Here is a 26,604-nt window from a genome sequence, read left to right on the forward strand (position 1 = left end):
TTATGCACTTGTCTAGTTTGATGAAATTATTTGCATACCACTTTGCTGAAGTTTAAATTGTGAACAATCTAGATGAGAGAATCCGGAAACAAGAATAAAATTGAGAAAGTGTCCATACATTTTCAACTTTTATATATCTTGTGTTGTTGATCGATTATTAGTTGTCAAATTGTAGGGAAAAAAAATTGATTTGTTTGGTTGGTACTACACTACGTACATCCAAAACAATAGAAATATATTTATGCAAAACTTAATTTTGTTAGCTTTATCCTCTGGTGGCCGCAAAGTTATCGTCAACAAGTGATGGAACAACAACTGAACATGTGGACCACCTGGTGTGAATTATTTTAATTTAATTTAATTAATAATCTTGAATTCGAGTTTAAATATGTAATTATGTTAAATATAAGAGTTTTGTAATTCAAATTTGTTTTCGACTTAACTAATATGATCTATAAATGAAACATGGACGACACGGGAATGAGTATACGAAATGGAGATCACTCGAGGCAACAAATGGTCATAGGAAACAAATTAAAGAAGAGGAAGATTTAATAACCTATGATATGATTTGTTGGAAGGCTTTGAGTTTGAGTTTGAAAGAGAAGTGAAGGAAGAGGAGAAATGGTGGAAATAGACAATTAAGGAGGGAAAAAGTAAGTGAAGCGAGAAGAAGATAATTTTTTTTTTGTTTTTCTTTTTTATCAAGAAAAACAATATCAAGACTTAATATCAATTGTTTTTATTTTTCTTTTCTATGATTATGAATTATGTAATATTTTAAAACTAACAATTAAAGGTTAATTTTGTTTAGTTGATTTGATATGTAAAATTTTCTAAATTCGAAACCTAGTTGTTTTGATTGGCTTAGACATGTACTTTTTTCTTAAACCTAAACCACATTAATTGGAACCCTACCCCACTATCACCGGCTCCCCAATCACTCCTACGTACCTTGCATATGGGAACCATTATCCTTTCTTTCGTACCCATTTTCAATTTCTTGCGTTTCTTTAATCATTACTTTAGCAAAAATATATACAATCACTTTTCGGGTGGGTATCAAGATATAAAAGATTGTCGCTCGATAATATTCTGAAATATACATTAAAAAATATTTGTACTAAATAATCGGTAATTATAAGAAACAATACGTGATGTTTATCACATGTTTGTTTATAAGTACACTAAAAAAAATTGTCATGTGACCCATTTTACAAGTTATTAAAAATTCACACACTATAAATATAATATATATATATATATTGATATAAGTTAAAAAGTATAAATATAAATTATAATGATACATAATATATATTGTTAAATCATACTTAAAATTAACATTAAAATTATGTATATATATGTTAAATAAATTTATTTATATATATATATATTATATTTATATAGATATTTTTTTTTTGTATATTACTATATACAACATTCTTATAATAAATAAAAAAGCCATTTTATATTATATAACGTTCATGTTCAAATAAGTTGTGCTAACAAGAAGAGACATTTGCATTGATGGAGAAGGAAATGGATATGCAACCTAGCTTGCTAATTAAGGCCATAAGTTTTCCCCAAGAAACAAGAAGAGATATTGATATACCATATGTTCCGAGGGTTATTATATATATATATATATAAATTAAATGGGTCCAGTTTTGCACCGAAACATTCAGCAAAGCAAATGATGCTTTATATTTGATTTTAAAATAAAGGGATTTGTATTAATTTTAATTTATTTTAAGGTTGTTGGGGGGATATTGAATGGAGTTTATTCAACGATGACGTAAATATATATAATCAACTAATCATGATTAAAGGTCATACTTATCCGCCCCTATCAGTGTACGTGGGGTGTGGCAGTCATGATCGGCGTCTTTTTTATTTTATTTTATACTAAAATTCATTTGAATAATTAATAACTTACGCATATAGAGAGTAGAGAGTGAGAGGGGTTAAAATTATACTAATGTAATTTTTTTTAATAATCGAAATGAAATGATATTTTTATATTTAAGTTGGAGACCGAATCCTATTCTTTGATTAAATAATAACTTATGGTTATATTACTTTATTTTATATTAATTATTATTATATTAATTTTATCTAGAAACTAACTAAATTTATATAAACTAATATTACATTATTTAATATTTTTTATTAGATAATTTTATCTTAAAACTAATAACTCAATTTATAAGAATGGATAGCATCTTCTCTTGTCAACAATGAAGTTTCCACCATCAAACCTCTCAATTTCAACAGTATATATCCTAATCATGTCATCTTTAAAATTGCAGCCATTATTGTTATTATAAATTTGAACCCAAGACGGTTGGAAAATATACAAGTGGTGATAGTTGTTTATTTATTTATTTTCATGAACATGGTGTATATAATGTCTTAAAGTTTATAATTAAAAATTATTTTATATTTGTAAAATGTGATTTATATTGATTAATTGGAAATACCAAATTGATTTCCTGTATTTTAAAATAGACTTTAGAATTATTGGGTTAAGAGACTTAATTAAATGATGATAATTTTACAATAAAGAGTAAATGACAAGAAAAAAAAAATCCAAGATGTGTATGAATTATGAAACACTAAGCTTTAGTTTTAATTTGTCCGTAATCTTTAATTTATAAAAATTGGCTTGATGCAATATATGTAAGTGTAATGACGAATCCCCTTCGAGATACAACAGAGTTCTTTAAGTATAGTTTGCAAATCCACAAAATAAGTTTATTACTGCCAATATATATAGTTTACAGAATATGAGTTTCATTATTTCTCTATGTCCATACGATAAAGAAGGAAGTGATTGGAATCTGAATGGGTTTGTGTGATATGTATTTTTCTGTATACAAGTTAATTATATTTATAAACCATTTTATGTCTTTTAGCGAAGAGGTAGAACCTTCAAAGAGATAATTAATCTTATGTACTTACACACAAAAAAAAAAAAAAAAAAATTTGAGAGGAGAAAATAATATATATATATATATATAAAATATTTTATAGATATGATTGTATGACAAGAACTTGATATAAACATGTTTCTTATAATATATATATATATTTTTTTTTTTGAAACGGCCAAATAAAATTATATTGTAGCACTAGGGGTGCCATAATCCCATATTTACAAGATATTGGTTAGGGGTAATTTAGATTAACTATCAAAATTACGAACTAATCAAATAAAATCTTAGTATCCCACCTAAAAGTAATTTAACCCAACATTGCAAAGCAAAACAGTGAATCTCGAATTCGCCCTTAAGATAAGAGTAGTTGATCTTTATAAAATTTATGTATATCTATTTTCATTTTAATCTCTAGAATATTTTGTTTATTTTGAGTTAGTCTTTTTGAAGAAAAAAATTTGATAGGGACGAAAAGTAGAATTTAAATATTATAAGGAAAAAAAGATGAAAACATAACCATTATACAAAGATTAAAAAAATAACAATAACCAAAATAAAATAAATAAATAATAATAACCATTTTTAATATATATATATATATATATATATATATATATATATATATATGAGAATGAAAACAAAAAAATAATATATTATATGAACTAAAGGTATGTTTAAGTCTAATAATTTTTAATCTGGTTATAATAAATATTGAGATAAAATCATCTAATAAAAATTATTAAATATTGTAATAGTTGGTGTAATTTTTTTTTTTTTAGAACATAGTTGGTGTAACTTATATAACTATGTAATTTGATATTAATGGTGACAATGGTTATATATTAGCTAGCCTTACATAACTGTCAAAAAAAAATATTATAGCCTTACATACAATATCACTGAATGTTAAAGAATTAAGTCAATTAACTCAAAAAGAAATTAATTACATGTGTTTTTGCCAATAAATACTTTAATAATGACACATGTATGTCAAAAAATAAAAAAATTTGCCAACAAACAAGAGACAAAAAAAGATGTAAAAAAAAAAAACGAGATGAAAAAAATCACTGACGGTCACACACACTTTATAAAAAAAAAAAAAAAATAATAATAATAATAATAATAACACTCGAGCTTTGCTATTAGTTAATACAAATATATATAACAAACTGCACGTGGCAATAACTAGTGTCTCTAAAAATCAATTGAACTTTCACGTAAACAACCTTAAAAAGATTATTTAAGAAAATAACCTCACGTTGTTCCAACACCAAATTTTAAATAATACAATTCCATAAACAGAAACAGTAAACACTGCTATATAAATACACACAACAGCATGGTTCAAAGCATAATTCTTTCAGAAACAGCAAACTTCAGCACTGAAACACCACAGTCCCCTTTCACGTCCAAAACATGTCATCCACCACCACGGCTTCAGAGTGTTCATATTTAGATCAAATTCAACAATACCTCCTTCCCAATGATTCAGGCATTCTAACACCAAATCAAGCTTTTCCAAGCCCTAGACATAATACTGGTTCTGACACGGCAGTGCGTGAAGCGAACGCGCCTCCAAAATGGAGGCGCTACCGGGGTGTGAGGCGTAGGCCATGGGGAAAGTTCGCGGCGGAGATAAGAGATCCAAAGAAAAATGGTGCTAGGATTTGGCTCGGAACTTATGTAACCGAGGAAGAAGCAGCTTTGGCTTACGACAAAGCTGCTTTCAAGATGCGTGGCCGCAAGGCCAAGTTGAATTTTCCTCACCTCATTGGCTCCGATGATACGTCATCAAAGGTGCCAAGTGTGGTGGCTTCTAAGTGGAGTTTGCCGGAGCCTTCTTCACCATCATCATTGGATGATAGTTGTGAATCACAAGGGTCAAAGAGAAGAAAGAGCTTGGTTAATCTATTGAATAACTTGGCCAAGGATAGAAGTCGTCACTTCATTGGCTTCGATGATACGTCATCAAAGTCACTGAGCGTGGTAACTTCTAAGCAGAGTTTGTCAAAGCCTTCTTCACTATCATCTTTGGATGATAGTTGTGAATCACAATGGTCAAAGAGAAGAAAGAGCTCGGTTAATCTATTGAATAACTTGGCCAAGGATAGAAGCCAAGTCAAGGTGGTTGAAATGGCCTTAGAGACAAATGAGGTTGAGAAATGGGTGAATGAATTGAGTGATTGCACTCTAATCTGGTGCTCCTAGTGTTGTTGTGTTATTTTTGTGTGTAGTTCAAATGTTTTTTTTGTTTTTGTTTTTTGCTGTGTCAATGCAGTTCTAATTAAGTTTGAAATGGTTTTTGCACATCATTGAAGAAATTCAAGTGTTGATGTTTGTCGACCATTATGAGATAGCTACCCAAACTTAAATAAAACAATATATGAGAATGTTGAAATATTTCCAATGAAGCATTTCTTTGGATATGATCATATTAGTTGAAAAATAGAATAATTAAATGTAAACTTTGTTTGACTTTTGCTTCTTTCAAGCTTGGTTCAAGATAGTATCTGTTGTAAAATCTTATTCAAAACATAAATATTAATTAACCGTCGCTCAGTATAGTCACGAGATGAATGAAAATTTTCTTGTTTTGCCCACTGCATAATTAATTTCCAAGTTGGACAATTGATTTTCATGGAGACCATACTGAGTTAAAAATTTACTGTATACTGTAGAGATTAAAAGATTTGTTTTGAAAGAAATGGAAAGCGTTAATTTTCCACCTATTGAGTTTTAAAAAGTGGATGAACGGTTGATGCGTTGGTACTTACTAATTTCCTGATTACATGTTCAAATTTTATCTGTACTAAATATAAAGGTAGGTTATAATTATTATGCATAGAGGCCCGATAGTAACATATTCTCTAATATATTTATCTTAATATATATTTTTATTGATTAAAATTCAATGAAAATCGAAAAATTAAAAGAGAATTAATAAGTAAAATGTATAATCAACTAAAATTTGTAAATTTTCTTTAAACTTTGCAAAAGATTGTGTTAAAAAAGAGTTTTCACAGCATTCTCTTAAGAATATCCCTGCAAATCCTATAATTTCGGCGTAGATGACTTTTCTGTTTGTTGGTGTATGTACCAGCTGATTTTTAAATCAACGTTAATTTTAAAAGGTAGAGTGTATTATCAGGGTTGTGTTTAGCTGAAGAAAGAATTATAGTAATCTCAATAAAATGATGCATTATGATTCAAATTTTGATTAACAGAGACACTTGCATATAATTTCTCATCTTGTTCTGAGAAGGATTATCTTCTACAAGAGATTAATTAATTTTCTCAGAGAATTCGTTCCTAGGCTAATCTAACTTCATATTCTCACGAAAAAATTTATGTGAAACTCACGCTAAGTAAAAATACATATATAATACGGTTGCTTTGGTTTATTTATTTTTCTAACTTTAAAACTTTGCTTCAAATTTTGTTTATGTGGAATTATTTTACTTAACTATAGCCTCGAAATTTTACATCGATGTTATGTGTCCGCGTGCAACCATTATGCCAAAGATGCATGATGCGTATAAATCATGACTATACATCTGATGAGAAGACGTGTACATTAGTCAGCTAATTAATAACAATTAACTTAATTATATAAACAAACTCTGATTTCAAATGATTCCCTTTTAAGATAGTATAAGAAGAAAGTTTATGCGCATGTGCTGTTCATAAATATATAATGTTATTGCTCTATTCCATATATAGATGTCATCAATAACTATGTTATAATAATATCACGTGAAAATACTCTTTTCATTTTTCTATTCAAGTTTGAAGTTCAGTTGACAGGCTTAACTGCTATATTCCAATAAATTATGAATGCTTTTGCACATCAGAATCTGCATAACAAGATTTGATTCCTCTTATTATTTAGGAAATTAGTACAACGCGGCAATTATAGCATCAGGTTCTCAGATAAAAAAATAGATAAATTGTTATAATGTTCATTTGATTTTTGACTTTTACGTTTTTGGATACACAGTAAAGATCAATTATCTTTATTTGGCATTGGATTTTCGTTTCACATCCTTTTTTACAGGAGAAGGGTTTGTGGGAGATGGTAAAAATTGTACTGCCATTACTTTGATAATTAAGTTTCACTTTATGTAGTTTAATGCTTTCTTGACTTATTTCTATAACTTATTTATTTTTCTGATGTACATACATGTGCTACTTGTTTTTTTCTTTAAACTTTTTAATATATATTTCTTCTCTTAAAAAATGAAATTGAATCGAATGCAATAGGAAAAACTCTTAAAAATTAAATATTTTCAATAAATAAATAAAAAGAAGCAAAATTAAACTTTTATTAAAGCTAATTTGAAATTTTTTTTAATATTAAAAATGATAGAACAGAAAGACACTTTCAATACTACCGAACTAAATATCAGTGGTATGTTAAGATTATTAATAGAAATCTTCTCAAAGTTTTTACTTTTAAAGAAAAGGAAAATATGAGAAAATCAGACTATAAACACTACCTAATTTTCTTCTAGTTTGAATTAAAGAAAAAAAATCATTTATTGGTTTTGCTTGATTTAATTATATTTTTGGCTTACTAATCACAGTTAAAATTGTGGTTATATATTTTCCCAGTGTACCAAAAAAACTGTGGTTATTGTTAGAATAGTGGATTAAGCTTAACTCAAGCCTACAAAACCGGCTTTATAAGGTGAGGGTTGCTTTCCACTTATGTGGATGTGGGACTTGGATTTTTCCCAATACACCCCCTCACGTCTGTGAGGCATGCATCAATGGTGGTGGCCCATTTTTAAAGTGGATCTAAATGGCTCTGATACCATATTAGAATAGTGGATTAAGCCTAACTCAACCCTACAAAACCGGTTTATAAGGTGAGGGTTGCTTTCCACTTATATACTATTCAATTGCCTAATCTCTAGTCGATGTGGGACTTGGATTTTTCCCAATAGTTATAACAATATTCTTTTACGTTAACTCAATATATTAAGGATTTCGGGACCAAAAGTCTCCATAATAGTAAATCGATAAACTATATAAGAAAATATAAAGTATAATTTACCTTCTCTTTAAGAAGAGGCAAAATCATGTATCGACTAAACAAGAATTTTATACATAATTGAGAGAAACACTAATTGCAATTGGGTAGAGTGTTACTGAAACAAATATCGAGAGTACTCACTAACTATTAACTGGTAATTTAAAAAAAAAATAAAAAAGAGTAAATATCATATTTATAATATTATAGTGAGATCTTGGATGTTATTATGATGAAACGAGACACACCAAAATTAGTATTAGTATAGTGTAGGGATGAAAAAACGGTCCTTAATCCGCTAACTACCAACTAGCAATTAAAAAATAGTAAATATTATATATTTTTTGGATTTATTTTTGGAGTATCTACCACCAATAGTAGTGACTAATCTCCTCGCTAGATTGGAGACATCTCAAAGGGTGGGATAGCTGACCTCAAGATTTAACGCGACTGCATATACAAGACAGGATTCGAAATTTTACTTAAACATAGATTAACCCCTACCGCTGAACCACACGTTTGGAGTTTTAAGATTATAATGAGATCTATGTTGTTATTATGATGAAACGAGACACACCAGCATTACTATAGTGTAAAGATGGCAAAATGACTCTTGACCCACCAAAAGTTGGCATTCTGAGTTAAGCATCTTAACCCACAAATAATCTGCTTGGTTTACTCCATCTAGCTTAATCCAATAATCCATTTGGTTTATCACATCTAATTTGTTAATTTCTCCGAGTCAAATGGAGGCCGAGGCGAGTTGGTCCGCTGGCCTATTTAATTTTTTTACTTTTAATGTTAAGTTTAACTAAATAACATGATATTTATTATATGAGTAATATGTAATTTATTGTGTAACAAATAGGTTATATATTTGATTTATTTTATTAGATGTAATTTGAGATTTTTTGTATAAAAAATTTGTTAAAAGAGTTATTATTATTATTATTACATATTTATTTTATTATGTAATAAATTTGAGATTTGTTGTGCAACAAATCAAACCAAATTTATTATGAGTGTTCATCGAAATCGAATCAATTCAATGAACCTAACAATTTGAACCAAAACAATTAAACTGGTTCATATTTTTTTTTTTGTTTGAGTTCAACCTAAACCAAACTAATTAAATTTAATGTTGATTGGTTTGTTATCATATTATTTATATATTTAAAATCAGAACCGAACCAATTAATTAATTTATTATTATTATTTTATTTAGTTAACAATTAATATGTATATATCATTTTAATTATTTTAAAGATATTTTTATGTTATAATATGTAGATTTTTTCATTCTTTTTTTTACATATTTTAAAAAAATATTACAATATATTAATTGTCATTCTCACATACTATAATGTATTTAAAATTCTTTAGTAGATTAAGAAACTAAGAGGAACTATATTACAAATATATCAATTTAGTTAATTTTTGACAATATATTAATTTAGTTAATGTTGGAAAATTTATTTATTTTATAAAAATATATTTTTAAATTTAATTTTTTTAAAAAATTTATTGGATATCTGATGACTCAAACTAAATCAACCTAATCAACACCAATTTGGTTAAGCAAAAAAATTATGAAATTTAAATCAATACAAATCAAATAAATTTAATTAATTTAAATTGAATTTTCACTCAAACTTGAACAAACTTAACCTATGAATACTCCTAAAATCTATTGTAATTAGATTTATTTTATTATTTAGGTATACTAATTAATTTATGTTAATTTGTATGGATCTTTTAGATATTGGAGAAAACATGTTAAAAAAGGTATCCAAAATAAATATAAAAACTTTTTTTTTCTTTTTTTTTTTATTTATATTTTTTTGGGTAGGTTGACTTGCCAACCCACTTTTAAGTGGGATAGGCCATCTAGCCCATTTCCACTTAGTGGGTCAATCCAAACTGTTTTTAGTAAGTTGATAATGTGGCAAACTTAAATAGACTAGGTTAACCTATTTAGTCATCCTAGTATAGTGTACACTAGAGCATAGATAATTTATGAGATTTTAAATTTAAATTTTATTTTATATATATAATCATATTAGAAGTGGATAAGGATGATACGAAAGTTTCAAAAGATCTAGATCTCTTTAATGGAGTAAATATCATTTCCATTGTTCTCGTGATTTGTATTTAATTATATCTTCTAAAGATGATTTAAGAGTTAAAAAATATCTTGGAGTTTTCATTTTATTGATTTTATTATGTTTTAAAATTTTTGGAACCGCATTTACTTTATATATATATATATATATATATATATATATATATATATATATATATTAATCCTTTTATTCTATATATAGCTGCTAAATTCAATATTACTTATTTGTGCTAACCGAGATCTCACGTGATTCTCAGCTATACTTATTTAATAAGATCGATTGATTATAATACCATCTCTTTTCATACCTGAAAATTTTGTTTTCTTATAGTATTTTGTACATATTTTATTTTTATCCTTTTTTTTAAGATGAGATAATAATTTCTATTTTATTATAAATATTTTTGTGCCGTATACAAATCCATCATGATAAAAAAAATATGAAGAAAAAAAAAGTCATACCATTTAAATAATAATTATTAATGTGAACAGAATATTACAAAATAAAAAATACTGAATACTTAAGGCCACTTTATTTTGAAAAATATAAACAATTTTTGTCATTATTTTTTATTTTTTTTTTCAAATTCCATTTATATAAATATTATAAAAATATCATATTATATTTTGTACATATCATTTAAATAAAAAACAGGTCGTGATGGAGAAAAAACAACAGATATTACTCCAGTGCCAGTCTGCCACAATACGTCATGTTCCATGTGCTTTTAAAAAGAAATTAAAAATTATTCGATCACAGATTTCCAGAAACCAAAAGTTAATCCAACAGTTATATACTTTTACCACACATCGCACAGAGTTTTTTTTTTTTTTTTTTTTTTTTAGATTTTGATATAAACAATCGTATTTCAAGTAATTTAAGTCAAGTCGACAATAGGTTTTTTACACATTTATTTTTTCTACGTATTTTGAGTTTGACATCTTAGAAAAACCAAGCTCTTTGTCACTTAATTAATATGCATTAATGACTATGACACACCAAGCTTATCACGTCGGATTATGTGTGTTGATGCTAGATACTTACCCAAAAGTAATGTGTTGTATGACTCAAACACAATGTTAAATGAACTAGAGTTGCTGCAACTGCACCCTACCTGAAAATAATGTGTTGTATGACTCGAATGCAATGTTAAATGAACAAGGATTCTCATTTTTTTCTAGACAGACGTGGGTAAAGAAGCTAATCGAGAAGTGTTTGATTAAGTTAAGTACTTGGGACATTGATGCATTAACTAGATTTTAGAGGCTGAGTACAACATGATTTAGAGAAGAATTAACATCATGTGTTTTTAAGAAACTAAATGGGTTAGTGAAAAAAGTTAAGTTAGATACTAAGGATTTATTCTTTGGTACACAAGAAAAATTAGAAGGAAAAACAGAAATGAATCCAAAGGAGAATGTGGTGGATGTAAAACAGATTGGAGATAGGATTTTATCTTTAAAATTAATGGTTGCTTTCATATCATCAATGTTTATGTACCACGAGTAGGATTAATGGAACTTTTGGATGGATTGGTTCAAGGCTTTCCACGAGAAAAGATTTTCGTAGGCGGGATATATATTAAGGTTTCAAGAGGAAATTTTTTTGTTACAGATCAAAATATTGGTGTGAGATGAGAAAATTATTTTGTAAACTTTTGAATGATGGACAAGAATCGATTTAAAAGGATGGAAGGATTAGAAATCAAAGAAATGAACAAAATTTGACTGATTATTGTGCAATTCAAGCTCAATAGGCAAAATAAAACTCTTAAGAAAATGAATAATGGTAAAATTATTGTTCTTAATAGAAAATGTGTAGAAGAACAAAGTATATCACTTGATTTGCTAAACAAATCAATGAGATTTCGATATTTAAGAAAATGTGTAAGTGGATAAGGATTCCTTTGGTTTCTATATAAAAGAACAGAGGAGACATTTAAGATTGAATAATATATGGAGAGATTGATAGAACTAAATCATGAGGAAAGATCATGTACGAATATCAAGAACAGATCTTCTCATATTTCAACGTAATAATAATTTTTTTAACTTATTTATTTATAAATTTAACCACCATAATTAAAAATAATTTATTTATTATGAGTGTAACTATTTTAATAAAATTAGTTATTATATATTAAATACAAATTTTTATACAAGGTCAGGGGTTTGAATCATGTCTTGTGTATGTAATCGCGTTAAATCTTGGAACTAGTTATCTCACCTTTTGAGGTGCGTCCAATGTAGCGATGAGATTAATCACTGCTACGGCGGTGGGTACTTCAGGGACGAATAAAAAAAATATAAATTTTTATTTTGTGCAAAATTATTTTTAGAAATTTTTCCTTTAACAAAAAAATTTTTAAGATTTTTTTTATCTAATTTAATTTTTATTTATCATAATTATTTATGAATTAAATTTTAATATTTTTAAATAAACTATCAATAAATAAAATTATATTATATTATAATATAAAATATTTATCATAAATATAAAATATAATTTATATGTTGTTGCTAAAAAAATATATAATTTAAATGCTTAAAAATATCTATATTGATAAATTTTAAATATTATTTATATTTTCAAACATAGTATATATACAATTATTATAAATTTTAGTTATATAAAGTAAATATTTAACATGTATATTATAAAGACTAAAAACAAGATATTGTTATTCTCAATATATGTAAAACTCTTAAATTATAGACATTTTAAAATGAAAAGAGTAAAAAGAGCCTTGTGATAAATAATAACCTAAGAAATTGATTTTGTAGGTCATGTGATCCATGTAGTCATTCATCCACATTGAGTGAGATAGGGTTATTGTTGTTGTATCAAAACCTTACACAGCAATAACTTTTTCTATATTTTCTCTTTTCATCACTCTTACCCATCTTTGTAGATCTTAGATTCTTGGCAAAGATTGAACACAATACAAACTTACAAAATATTTGGATTTTTCTCCTCCTCTGATATTTTCTGTTTTGGTGAATAAAATTTAGTTCACCAAAAAATATAAAAAAGATAGATAGAATATTAATTACATGTTAAACACAAACAGAAGTCAAACAAAATTAAAAGAATAGCAACCCTGAATGGAGAATGGAAGTTTTAGACAATAAATTTGTTTGAATATAAATTAAAAACACTTTTGAGAATTTCTCTACAAAAATATAAAATATATTTTTTAATAAAAAAATTATCAAAAATATTTTTAAATTTGTATTTGAATGTAATTACAATGTTACAATACAAACAATTGAGAGAGAAATTAAGGGGGGAAATAGTGCAAGTAAAATACTAATAGATATGATATGTAGTAATATACCTGCCCTTTGCATTTAACATTATTGGACATTGGAATACTGCTTGAAGTCCATAGTTGGTATGAAGAACTTCAGCAACATCATTCTTTACATAAGCAAATCAGCATGAAGAACTACAGCAACATCATCCTTTACATAATCAGTTGACATTTCCCTTGACACATTTGCAGGCTGAAGGGATGTACACCTGTCAGCAGTAAGTGGTATGTACTATATATATATGTATCTTGAGAGACTCTTAACAACAGCATGTTACTATGTTCTAATGAACCACCGCCTATAGTCCAGTATCAGATTATCATTTATATTGGGCTAGCAAAGACCATAAGAACAATCATGGCATGATAGCTCTTCCTTTGTTTTCCATTTTGTATAGCAGATGCTTATATTTTAATTAGTAGTGGTATATATTGCTGTGGACCAAAAATTTTCTTTGACACTGAATCAATTTCAGTAGAGAATTGTTGCTGAATTTGCAAATCAGCAGTGGAGTTGAACGAAATGAAATATGGTCTTCTTATTGATAGAAAGAGAGATCGAGGTCTTTGGAATAAAGGGTGAGTGACCAATAATCCATTTGAGACTGACATTTCCCAAAATACAAATGGATGCACAAGTGGCAAGCCAACAAGACTCTCCACATTCTCAAAGTAACGTCTCATGCACAGAAGCATCTGAGTGATAGACGAGCTCATTATAGGAAACCTGAAACCAGTAAAAATACCAACGACAAACTTAATTTACTTGTTGTATCTGCTGTTGAACTAATATATGAGAACAAGAAATATTAAAGGAAAGGGAAAACTAAATGAGAAAGTACAAAGGAATATGATAAACTATATATGTTGCATGAATACATGGACGGTATCGGATATATGAATACGAGTACAAGTACACGATACACAATTTTTTAAAAATTTAGGGTATAGGGACGGATACGTTAATATAATTTTAAAAAAATGTATAATTATATAAATATGAATAAATTGTTCTTTTAAAATATTTAAACATTTGATGTTTTAGAATAATTTGATTATATTTATTATTTTCTTAAAATTATTATTTATATATATATATATTACATGAAACACTTGAATTTATTAAGGATATCTTTTTATATATTATGAGTCATGATAAATTAGGACTTTTCATATTTATATGTAAATTTTGATAAATAAATTAAATAAAAAATTCATAAAATTTTTCTTTACTTCAACAAATAAAATTTTATCATGTTTTTTTTAAGTTAGATTTTTACAAAATCATTTAAAATATTTGGATTAGTATTTAATAAGAAAAAGTTAATTGCTTAAAATATATATATATATATATATATATATATATATATATTATAAAGGTAGGAAAAATTATAAAGATTGTCACATTGAAAATTTAACCTAGGTCTTTATGCTTATAATTATCTCAATCTCTTCCCACCTAACTATTAGGCTAACTTTAGTGGTCTAAAATATATACTTGTTAATAACACATCACTTAGTATAGAGAAAAAAAATAAAAATAAAAACACATTTTAAATCATTTTTTAAAATAATTTTAAAATTTACTATGTCAAAACATCTTAATTTAAAAACATACTGTAACAATTTTCTTAAAATTTTAGTTGTCATATCGTTTTCTCCACTGCATGACAGAGGCTTTGATCTTGAAAAGCATTAGGAAAAAAAATTAAACAAGTCCTTTATCCATATTTTTTTTAATGATGTATCATTTTTTTTTATGAATGCTTCATTTGGCCCTGTACCCAATGTCATGCAGGAGAAGAAGATAATAGGCGTACATTCAAAAGAACTTATTAGAATTTATAAAAATTATTTTTGACTTTCTATAAGTTTGTTTAAATTTACTTCAACAAATTTTATAGATAAGCTTTATCAAAATAAACTTCTTCTAATTTATTCTTATAAACTTTACTGTCAAACTTGTAAACATTTATCATTTAATATTTTTTTCTGAATAAACACTTAATTAAATTATTCCATTTTAATTTTGACAAAATTTAAAATTTACTCTTTATAATACTTAAAGATATTTAATTAATTTGATTTTGATAATTATATTTTTTTATATAATTAAGTTATAATTATTTCCTCTCAGATTTCGCCATTCTTGCTTAAATTGAAGAACTTTAAGAGTTGTTTGATATATCTGTTTTCTGTTTTCATTTTCATTGAAAATGAAAAATAGTAATAAAAATATGAGTAATTTTAATTTTAAAAAATATTTTTTCTTGAAAGCATTTTCAAAAGGAGCTTAAATATGATAACAGAATAATGTCGTTTTCCGTGTTTAATTTAAAGTAAAAATGAAGTGGCATGCGTAAATAAATACTTTTAATTTTTTGTTTTATGTATGCCTACACAAGCTATCAATTTGGAAATCCTAAGCGTGTGATTTAGCGGTAGAGGTTGATCCACGCTTAGCAAAGTGAATAGTCCAGGGATGAAAAAAAAAAGCTATCAATTTGGAAATATATTTTTCTTGTTCATGTCAACAACAGTGGATTTTTATTAGTTCTCCATCATACGACAATGGATATTTTTTATCCATCATACCACAAAATATTTAGTTCATCAAAAAATATATTATATTTTTTTTAAATGTGTGTATATATATACTTAGTTCAATTATAAATATTTGAATTTGCGATGATTTAATATTGTTGAAGATATATATTATAAATTTGTCATTGAAAAAAACACATTTTCATTATTTTCATTTTTTAAAATTAGAAAATGAGAAATTAAATCACACATATTTTTTAATTTTTCAAAAATTGAAAATAAAAACCATTTAAAAAATGAAAATAGAAAATAAAAATAAAAAATATTTTTTAAAATCAAATAGCCCTTAGTCTTTGATTAACAAATGCAAATACTGAATTATTTTGAAAATTCTTCAACTTCAAATTTTTTGTAATTATAATTTTTTAGAATTAATTTATGATAATTTAACACTGCTATAAAAATAACCATTTATAGCAGTTTTATTAATTTTATCCATTCAAGAACTCAATTATAATAATTATGAAAAATAAAAAAAAATAACTTAATTATAAATTATAAAAATGCATTTGTGTTAAATATGTAATTCTAAATTACAATTGCTATCTTGATTACTACGATTGTCGTTATTGTATTACTATTGCGGGATGAATTTATTATGTATCTCACTAAATATAAATTAACTCCTATAATTATTGGTATATGTTATTTTTATAAGGTTGTATATATTTTTTTATTCATTTTCAAAATTTTGTATCATTTTAATGAATAATTTAGAATAAATTTATAATAAAATAGTAAAAATGTAAATAAATCTAAAAAAATAGAAAAAAAAGCATAAAAAGAAATTTGTCAGTTAAATTTAAAATAAATTGTTTGAAAATAAGAATTAAGACAGATAAGATTACGATAAGGTTAGTTATCTTATCTCTAATTTACGAATAATATATTCTAAGGATAAAAAAAGTTAACCAATTTTCTTGTAGAGTATAAATATTGAATCCCCTCGCAATTCCTAATCTCCTATGGCTATAACCCTAATTTTGCCTCTTCCCTCTTTCCTCCCGTCGGAAACACTGTAGGCGTAGCGGTTCCCTTACGGATGTAACGCCGTTATATTGCGGTCGCAATACATGTGCCGTACGCCTGTTCGCAATTTGTAAACCTTATAAACTTTTGAAAATTCTAAACCCTAAAATCAACGTACTCCTAACCAAAATTAGGGATTAATTCAATAGACAACTAATACTAGACTATAGCTTTCTTTTTCTCTCATGTCTCATTGTGTTTCCGTTTATTTGATTTCTTTCATCCTTATTATATATTATAGTTATTTTATGAATTTGTTTGATGAAGATATATTTTTATAAAGAAAGAATATTATTATATCTTGTTATTTTTATTAGAATATTTGTACACATAATTTGAGAGTGTGTTTTATAAATTCTTATTTATCCCCATTTGAACAATATAAAACCTCTATTGTTCTAATAATGTAAGATCTTGTTATATTCTAACAATTCTTTCTTCAAACATTTAATTTCTTGTTTATAAAACCTATCTTTATATATTATTATATCATGTTTTTGTTATAATCATGAATTATTATTGGTTATCGTCAAATAGAAATGCAACTATGATACCACTATAATAGTTATGTTATGATATTAATTTTTTAGGGATATATTTATATAGAGAAGATGGTTATATTTTATTAGGAGAGGGATATATGTAACATTTGTGTACTTTGAAAACCTTTCTTTTTTTTATTATTTTATCGATGTGTGGGATAAAGGACTTAATTTCTTAAAATTATTGATTGTCATTGAATTTAATATTGTTCACTTTGAATCTAAATCCTCATCATTTTATTTTTATCCAAAAGACCTTAATCAAATAAAGTATATATATGTTTTATAAATTATTATTTCTCTTCTTGTTCTAACGATGTAAAATCTTACTGGTATCCCAATACTATATGGCTCTCCCTAGCTCCTTTGCTAATTCTTGTTTATATATTTATGAATTTTGAATATGTAAAGTAAATGATGCATTTTAGAAATAAAAATACTTTAATATATGTTAGATTGATTACACTCAATATGAAGTCTCGCGAAGAAAATAATTGTAATTACTAAAAGCTGAATTAGTTTATTATTTACATGCATAACTATCAACTAACTAAAGAGAACATCCTTTGCATAGAAAAGAGAGCTTTATATGTCAGGTAGCCCAATTTAAATTACCTCTGGTTTTTGTTTTGCGTAACACATTATTGTACTATTCCAAGTGGACGACGACAGTTGATTTTTATTTTTGGTCTACAAATGTAAATTTTCGGCGTTAGCCCTACTTTATATTAAACATATTGTCCTTCCTCATTAATTTTTGTGTGTTACACTATCGTACTCCTCAGAGATGTTACCAACAATGTTATCTATATTCCATTTTTATCATATTCTTGTCAAGTTCTTTTTCAAACAACAAAATGTCTCTTAAATATGGAAACAGGTAAAGGTGACACAATAATTATAGTATACAAAAAAGAAATGCTATGCGTTTTATTTTCCAACAACAATAAGCATTATTAACAGTTCAAGCATGTCCCTATATAAAGGCATAATAATCCCAGTTCATGCACTCCTTATACCATTGCTGAAACTCTCAAAATCAAATGAGGACTCAAACTCTTGCACTTCTGGTTCTCACTTTCATTCCTTCAATCCTTCAAATGCAAAACAAACACAACCCTTTTCAAATATACTCAATATTGACCATTTCCTAGAGAAAATTTATGTATGGGGAGGTGAAGCACAATCTCCGATACTTATTTCAGGACCTTTGGTGTTTGCTGAAGTCCTGAACTTCATAGCTTCTGCCATATCTAGTGCTGGTGGAGTAGGTGGTGATGGCCTTTTTATACCTCAAAACTTCTTCAAGGCTCTCAGCTTTTATGGTCACAGGAGGGTCTATTGGTTATGGGCAACATGTGCACCACAAGTCCTAAATTTCGGTGACAAGTCACTGATTGACTATGACATAGCTCTTTCATCACAACCATGTATGCATGTTGCTGGGAGTGAGTCTCGGAGTTATTTGCAACCTTGTATTCCCAGAATGATTGATCTACTTTTTGCCATCTTTCTTGCTAGGTCTACCTCAAAAACTTGCACAAGTGGGTTGCTGTTTTGGAAGGTTGAATCAGAAGAGATGAGGAAAAATGGACTTGAAGAACTTGAAAAGGGGCTGCTAGAAGAGGGTTGAAGAAAGGAAAGTGTTGGCACGTGTACAAAGAAAACAATGAGCTAAAAAGTATTGATGTGCCTCTTCTGGTTCCTCAGGGAAATACCAAAGTGAGGATCCCTCTTTTGAAATTGGTGGTTTTACTTTTGACATGGTTCTCTTTTTTCTGTCTATCTTCGTGGCAACAGATACGGACAGGTAAAGTTTCTTTCTCTCTTCTTCCTGAAGTAAAGGGTAGTAAAATAAATATTTTTAGTTATCGGTAAGAAAATGAATTGTTAATATTTTAATATGTTTAAATTTTGTTATGCATATAATATGAACTGTTGGACTGAGATTACTTCTTTTATTTTCTAAAATGAATTGTTCAAACAGTGAGGCTGCCTGTTGTTATTATAATTTTTTATACAATAATAGATTTATAATTTATTAATCTCTGTTCATGATTTAATTGAGACAAACTGATATTGGAATTGAACATATAATATGAATTATTATTAAGGTGTAGTTAGGCATGATCGAGGATAGCAGAAGCACCTCATCAAGTTTACCAAATCAAAGTTTGTGACTTCTTTTGTCCTTTTTTCCTTTCTTTTGAATTTTAAAATTTAAAGTCCCTTTTTATGAAATTTGTATTTTGTAAAGATATATTGATGAAGAGCATATTTTTATTCATGAGTTATCTATATATAAAGAAAAATTGTGATACAAAATCAGATATTGATATCATCCTATCCTAAAAGTAAGAAAACAAATTATAAAATAATCAAAACAAATTAAATCTAAGTATTTGAAACATAAACAAAATATTTCTATCAAAACTAATTTATTCTCCTTTTTAAACTAAAGATATTTAGGTATATTCTCACTTCTCTTCTAAGTTATTTTTCATTATCTTTATTGTCTTCTTGGTCATCTAGTTGGATGTAAACTCTCACGGATTTATTTTTTATCATCACCCAAAAGATCTCTTTATGATAGAGTATGTGTGTTTTATAAACTCTTATTTTTTTCTCTTGTTCTAACCGTGAATGACATTATTTGTATCCAAACAATCTTCTTCTCAAACAAAAAACCTAGCATTCCATTTAGCAGAATCTATCATTGTATTGTGTTTTTGTTGTTGTTTGTATGGATTATTGGTTGTGTATTTTGTTAATGGGAGACATATTTTTCTCATGAGGAGTATTATATTATATCTTGTTATTATTCTAATTATAGAAGTTGTCGATGACTTCATCATTACATACGTTCAAAAAGCAAATCCTCTCATTAGTTGGTTGCTCTACTAAAAGTTGCACACAAACTAGAATGGTAAAGAGTAAATACCATGTTTTTGACAGCAACAATTTCTACAACCTTAGTTTAACGCAATCAAAAAAAGGTTGTGGATGATCTCATTATGATAGAAGTTCAAAAAGCAAATCCTCTCATTGGTTATTCTACTAAAAGTTGCACACAAACGATAGTGGTAAAGAGCAAATACCACTTTTTTACAGAGACAATTTATATAACTCTAGTTCTTTTCATCAAGAAGGACAAAGGGAAGAGCGAGCCTCGGAGGGATCATGAATGTCATATTGGTGTGTCAAGCACATGGTGTGGAATCTGTGAGAAACAATGGTAGGAGCAAAAGCATGATGATGCTTTGAAGAAATCTCACAGCTTTGAAGCTTTATAAGTTGTGGGATTTCTTTAAAGTCTCATCGTGCTTTTGTTTTTGTCACTATTTCTCACAAATTTTGCACTATGTGCTTGACACATCAATATGACACTTATGATCTCTCTAAGGCCCGCTTTTTCCTTTTGTCCTTCTTGATGAAAAGAACTAAAGTTGTAGAAATTGTCGCTGCTAAAAATGTGGTATTCACTCTTTACCATTCTCGTTTGTTTGCAACTTTTAGTAAAGTAACCAATTAGAGGATTTGCTTTCTGAATGTTTGCCATGATGAGGTCATCCACAACCTCTTCTTGATTACACTAAACTAAAGTTGTGAAAATTGTCGCTGCCAAAAATGTGGTATTCACTCTTTACCACTGTAGCTTGTGTGCAACTTTTAGTAGAGTAACTAATGAGGATTTGCTTTTTGAATGTATGTCATGAGGTCATCCACAACCTCTTCTATAATAAGAAAAATAACCAAGATATAATATAATACTCCTCTTGAGAAAAATATATATCTCCCATTAATGGCACTACTAGCAGGGGTATTAGGTGGTGTCTTTGGAATTGGAGGTGGAATACTAATAAGTCCACTTCTTCAGGTTGGAATAATTCCTGAGGTAAGTTGCTCTGTTACTCTGTTATAAGCATTATTGTTGATTATAGTGGCTGGTAATTACTAACTAATAGTATTTACCAAATAATTTTTTATTTTATTTGTGTATAGCAGTATAGGTAACATCAACAACATGTTCTTTCACGGTTCTCTTTTCTTCTACCATGTCAGCATTGCAATATCTGTTGTTGGGGATAGAACATGTACAAGCTGCCCTCATCTTGGCCATAATATGTTTTGTTGCATCACTTCTAGGGTTATTAGTGGCACAGAGAACAATTCGAGAGTATGAAAGAGCCTCTATAACAGTTTTCTCGGTTAGTATAGTTTTGTGTGTAAGTAATGTTCTAATGACTAGCTTTGGAGCCATAAAGGTTTGGGAAGCCTATTAATCAGGGGAATAAATGGGATTTAAACTACCCTGTTAAAAACAGGTTTGTTAAATCATAGGTAGTTGTTATCAATCAAGTATAACCTGAACGGTTGGACCTTCTACTTCAAGAGTGAGAAATACACATCCTACTTGACAATGTAACTAGGTGGAGAGGACCTAACTCCGTATTATGTATTACCATATGTATCGTAATATTTAAAGTTGATGCAAAAATTGAGGACATGTTTGAACTTTATGATATCCTCTCGTATAAAATTGACTATAATATCACATTTTAATTGTGATATTATCATACTTTAACTATTTCAAATCTCATCATTTCATTGTCCATCATTTGTGTGAAAACAATTGTTTTTAACTTTGGTTCATCAAGAGAGAATAACAATTTTAAGAATGTCAACCCATTTAAATGATTCCCTTTCGTCTCCACTAATATATCACATTTTATTCTCATCCTCTTTATAACTCTAGCTCTTTTTTTGAGAGGAGACAGAGATTTATATGTATAAAATTAAATCTTCAATGGTGGATGAGTCGTGTTGTATCACTCATGGATAAGAATTGAGTTTTTGGAGTAAATGGATTAATGAGAAACCTAATTTTTTTGTTGAAAGATAGTTTTTAATTATCGGTCTTGAGTACAAGTTCGACACATACCCAAAAAAGTACCCATGAGTACTCAAATGAAGTGCTAATTTTTTTCTTTGAAAAATATTTTGGATATGTACCTGGTACGCACCAATGTGTACCAGGTACGTGTAGCATGAATTTTGGAATACACATACTTCAAAGTTGATAAACCAAATAATCCTTAAAATTTTGAAATGAACTTTACCAGAATTTCTAACTTTCTAGAATTTCAATGGGAAGATGCAAATGTAAGGTTACCTGGTGAGTTGCAGAATCCGTGCCCTTTATGACCCCATTCGTTGATCACGTTAACATAATAATCTAATGCAGAATTCAGTATCAGGATGCCATAAATATCAAATCATCTCCAGCAAGTTATGACCCCAAATACTTTAACAACAAAATCCAACTAGTTACGTATCCAGATGTAACCAGCCTTAGAAAGCATCAAGACGCATCACACATTTTGTTACTTGGTGACCTTGATTGCTAATCGATTTTCCTTGTATATTCTTGCAGACAAATCAGAAACAAGAGTATACTTATTGCTTTCATAGCATGCAGTCATAAATGCTGCTAATGTTACACGATTGACATGAGGGTCCATGTCTAGTAACTTATGAAAGAACAGTGCTGCCAAAGCTACTTTCTTCTCGCTGCATAGCTTTCTGACCAGGGTATTAACTGTCCGGATCCAGAGTTTCTTTTCCAGCTTTTCAAGAACAGCCATAGCAGAGCCACCGTCATCTATCTTGCAATATTCATAAGCCAAAGTTACTCGAGTAACTTCACACGGAGTAAGTCCCTTTTCTATCATGGCATCATACCACCCACGAGCCTCATCCAACTTCGATTGTTTGCACAGACCACTTATAAGAGCACCATAAGTAATAGAATCTGGAGCACAACCATGGTCACTCATCCTATTGAAAAGCTTCAAAGCCAAACTCAAATTACCTTCTCTGCAATAACCACATATCATTGACGTATAAGTTTTGTTTGTAGGAACAAGTCCAAATCTCACAGCTTCCTCAAAAAACATCTCACTTTCTTTCATTCTTTTTTCCCTACAAAATACTGCAATCAACGTGGTGTATGAATGAATGTCAGGTTGAATACCACTCTTGACCATCTTATTGAACAACACCAACGCTTGCTTAATGTCCGCCAGTTTGCAATGTTCAGATATGAGAATAGTATACGTGACTTTATCAGCCTCCATCCCATTACGAAACCCAGTCTTAAGCACCTTGTAAGCCTCTTGTACCCTTCCCTTTTTACAAAGGCCATCAACAACAGCATTATACGTACACACATTGAGACCAAAACCTTCCTCATTCATCACATCCATCAACTCATATACCCTTTCAAAATTCCCCGCTTTACAATGCCCATCAATGAGAGTCGTGTACGTGTTCGTATTCGGCACCAATCCCTGCTCCTTCATCCTGCTCAGCAACATCTCAGCGCGGCTCACTTTTCCATCCCTGCAATACCCACCAATCATGGCAGTATAAGTAAGCACATTTGGCTTGTGATTCTCACTTCGAACAAGCTTAAGAAACAACCTAAACGCCTTCTCAGTCCACCCTTTCTTGCACAAACCATCAATCAAAGCCGTATGCGTGTACACATTGGGCTTCCAACCTTTCCCAACCATCTCCTCCAACATCTCAAACGCCTGCTTCACGCTACCCCTCTTGCACAACCCTTCAATCACACACGTGAAGTTAATCAAATTAGGCCTCAAACCCATCTCACTCATCCTCCTAAAATACCACAACGCCCTTGTGGCAAAACCCTTCTCACAAAACACACTCACTAGTAACGTCAACGTCGCATTATCAACCACAAACCCTCTCTCAACCATGGCACTCAACCACCTATCCGCCTCCAAAACATTCCCTACTTTACAATACCCAACAACAAAAACCCTGTAAGTGACACAATTTGGCTGCACCCCTCTCGCACACATTTCATCAAACAGGTTCTCTGCATACTCAAGCAACCCCATTTGGGTCAAAACCTTGACGACCCAGTTGAGTGTTTTGGTGCTGGGGGTCAAGCCCTGGTTGTGCATTTCGATGAGCGTCTCCACGGCCTCTTTGACCCTCCCGATTTCGGCGAAAGCGGTGACCATGCACTGCATGACGAGGTGGGCCTTGTCGGGGTTTCGGTTGGCGATGAGGGAGGTGGCGCAGGCGATGTAGAGGCGCGTGAAGTGGCGGAACTTGGAGGAGGCGATGGCCCAGTTGAAGAAAGCGAGGGCGAGCATTGAACCGGCGTCGGAGGCGAGGGAGGCGACGACGGTGATGGCTTGGTCGTGGGTGAGGGAATCGGGGTCGATGCTCAGATGGAGTGGTGGAGGGGAGAATCGAGCGTGGTGGTAGGAATCGTGTACGAGGGAGCACACGCGTTCTACGGTGGACTGCACGCATGATGAGGTTAGTGTTTTTGTGATGAAGGTGAGTCTGTGATGAGTTCTGGGAATGAGAGAGGACAACATCAAAAGGTGAATCTGCGCCAATTTCAAGCCTCACTCCCCAACACTGTTCTACCACTTCGGTTCATGTCTCGTCTCCGAAAATTTGTCTTCTTTTTTAATCTCGATAACGTTTTTTCTTCTTATTTTATTTTTAAGAAATATATTAATAAAAAAATATTAAAATATGATACAACATATAAGGGTGTAAACATCTTTAAAAAATTGGATAACAAAAACATGTATTCTTTTTATATATTGTTATTGATAAACTCAAACTAAATTATCAAAATAAAAATCACAAACCTCATGAAAATGAAACTTGTGTGAAAAAAGAGTGTCACTAGCTATAAGAAAAATGAAATCTAATATCACTTTTATTTTGTTGCTTGTAGCATTCATTTATCGCACATTTTTACGATATTTATATAATAAAAAAATTCATGCATGAATTAAATTTTATAATATTTATATTTAAATGAATATAATGAAAGATTTTTGAGAGGAGAATATAATGAAAGATGTTTCAAGAAAAGGAATAAAAAATATGTCTAAAATAAAATATATATTAATATTTTGAAAGGATAACATTGACTCACTTTAAAAGTTAAATACAAAAATCAATCTTTTAAAAATTCAATTCAATTATCACAATAAAATAAAGTATCAAAAATATTTTTTAATTATTTTAATTTTTAAAACAAATTATTTTTAAAACTAGTATTCTACATGTACATTGTATATATTAAATGTTTATTATATAATTATAATTTATGATATATATATATATTATATTTAAATATATAAATTATATTTTAAATTTATGATAAATAATTTATATTATGATAGAATTATTTTAATTATTGATAATTTATTTAAAAATAATCAAATTTGATTTATAAATAAATATAATAAATAAAAATTAAATTAGCTTTTCTAAAAACTATCTCATTAAAGAAAAAGTATTTAAAAATACTTTCATTTAAAAAAAATCATAAAAGCGCTTTCGACAAAATAAATGATCAAGTAGATATATTTTTTATTCAATAAGAATTGTGAGACTAATATTAATTAAAGTGGAAATGTGAGAGCATAAAATATTAAAGAAAATTAAAATAATAAAAAAAATTGAAAAGAAAATTATGAAAGTCCACAATTAAGCGTGTTGCATAACATTACATGAAAGTTTAATGTGTGATTTCTGTTAAAAATTTGTTCATGTTGCTACAAGCAATTTTCATGCCTAGACACAAAAATGAGGATCTTTAGAGGTACAAAAAATTTTCATTATTTAAATCATGCTGCGCAACATGCACTTTTTATGTCATGGTATGAGTGTTCTTAGACATAATAAATAAAAGTTCATATATTTTTATTTATTCAAGATTTCATTCAAATATATATTTTTAAATAATTAAAGATTCATACATGAATCTATATGAAAATTACCATCGATTAGTAATGACAATTTCTTTTTACCTTGATAATATTTTTTTTGTTACAAGTGAGAAAAAGATAATAAAAAAAAGAGGGTCAAACACCTTCAACAAAGTTAGAGACATGTAAAGTAGGTTTTCTAAAGCAAGAATCTTAAGTTGGTCATTCGATAAAGTTCTTTACTTAGTTGT

At 28.5% G+C, this 26,604-nt stretch overlaps 2 protein-coding genes and 1 non-coding gene across 3 annotated transcripts; 2 read left to right on the forward strand and 1 right to left on the reverse strand.

The window, feature by feature from the left end:
• Positions 1 to 4,262: 4,262 nt before the first annotated feature.
• On the forward strand, positions 4,263 to 5,336 carry LOC109807307 (ethylene-responsive transcription factor ERF112). The gene has a single exon (XM_029273678.2). It carries the CDS (start codon positions 4,353 to 4,355, stop codon positions 5,142 to 5,144), a length of 792 nt encoding a protein of 263 aa, XP_029129511.1. The 5' UTR covers positions 4,263 to 4,352; the 3' UTR covers positions 5,145 to 5,336.
• Positions 5,337 to 18,477: 13,141 nt separating this feature from the next.
• LOC109808346 (Pentatricopeptide repeat (PPR-like) superfamily protein) lies at positions 18,478 to 25,092 on the reverse strand. The gene is made up of 2 exons (XM_020371307.3): positions 22,753 to 25,092; positions 18,478 to 19,413 (listed from the first exon to the last, which is right to left on the reverse strand). Exon 1 carries the CDS (start codon positions 24,998 to 25,000, stop codon positions 22,964 to 22,966), a length of 2,037 nt encoding a protein of 678 aa, XP_020226896.2. The 5' UTR covers positions 25,001 to 25,092; the 3' UTR covers positions 18,478 to 19,413; positions 22,753 to 22,963.
• LOC109808348 (sulfite exporter TauE/SafE family protein 5) lies at positions 18,623 to 19,422 on the forward strand. The gene has a single exon (XR_003804889.1). It is a non-coding gene; the product is annotated as a sulfite exporter TauE/SafE family protein 5 (transcript).
• Positions 25,093 to 26,604: the final 1,512 nt, after the last annotated feature.

Source organism: Cajanus cajan, chromosome 4 (genome assembly GCF_000230855.2).
Source record: "Cajanus cajan strain Asha chromosome 4, NIPB_CcT2T_4, whole genome shotgun sequence".
Classification (NCBI taxonomy): domain Eukaryota; kingdom Viridiplantae; phylum Streptophyta; class Magnoliopsida; order Fabales; family Fabaceae; genus Cajanus; species Cajanus cajan.

Excerpts from the sequence above, each read along its gene's own strand:
- LOC109807307 (XM_029273678.2), top strand. The coding sequence starts at position 4,353 with ATGTCATCCACCACCACGGCTTCAGAGTGTTCATATTTAGATCAAATT.
- LOC109808346 (XM_020371307.3), bottom strand. The coding sequence starts at position 25,000 with ATGTTGTCCTCTCTCATTCCCAGAACTCATCACAGACTCACCTTCATC.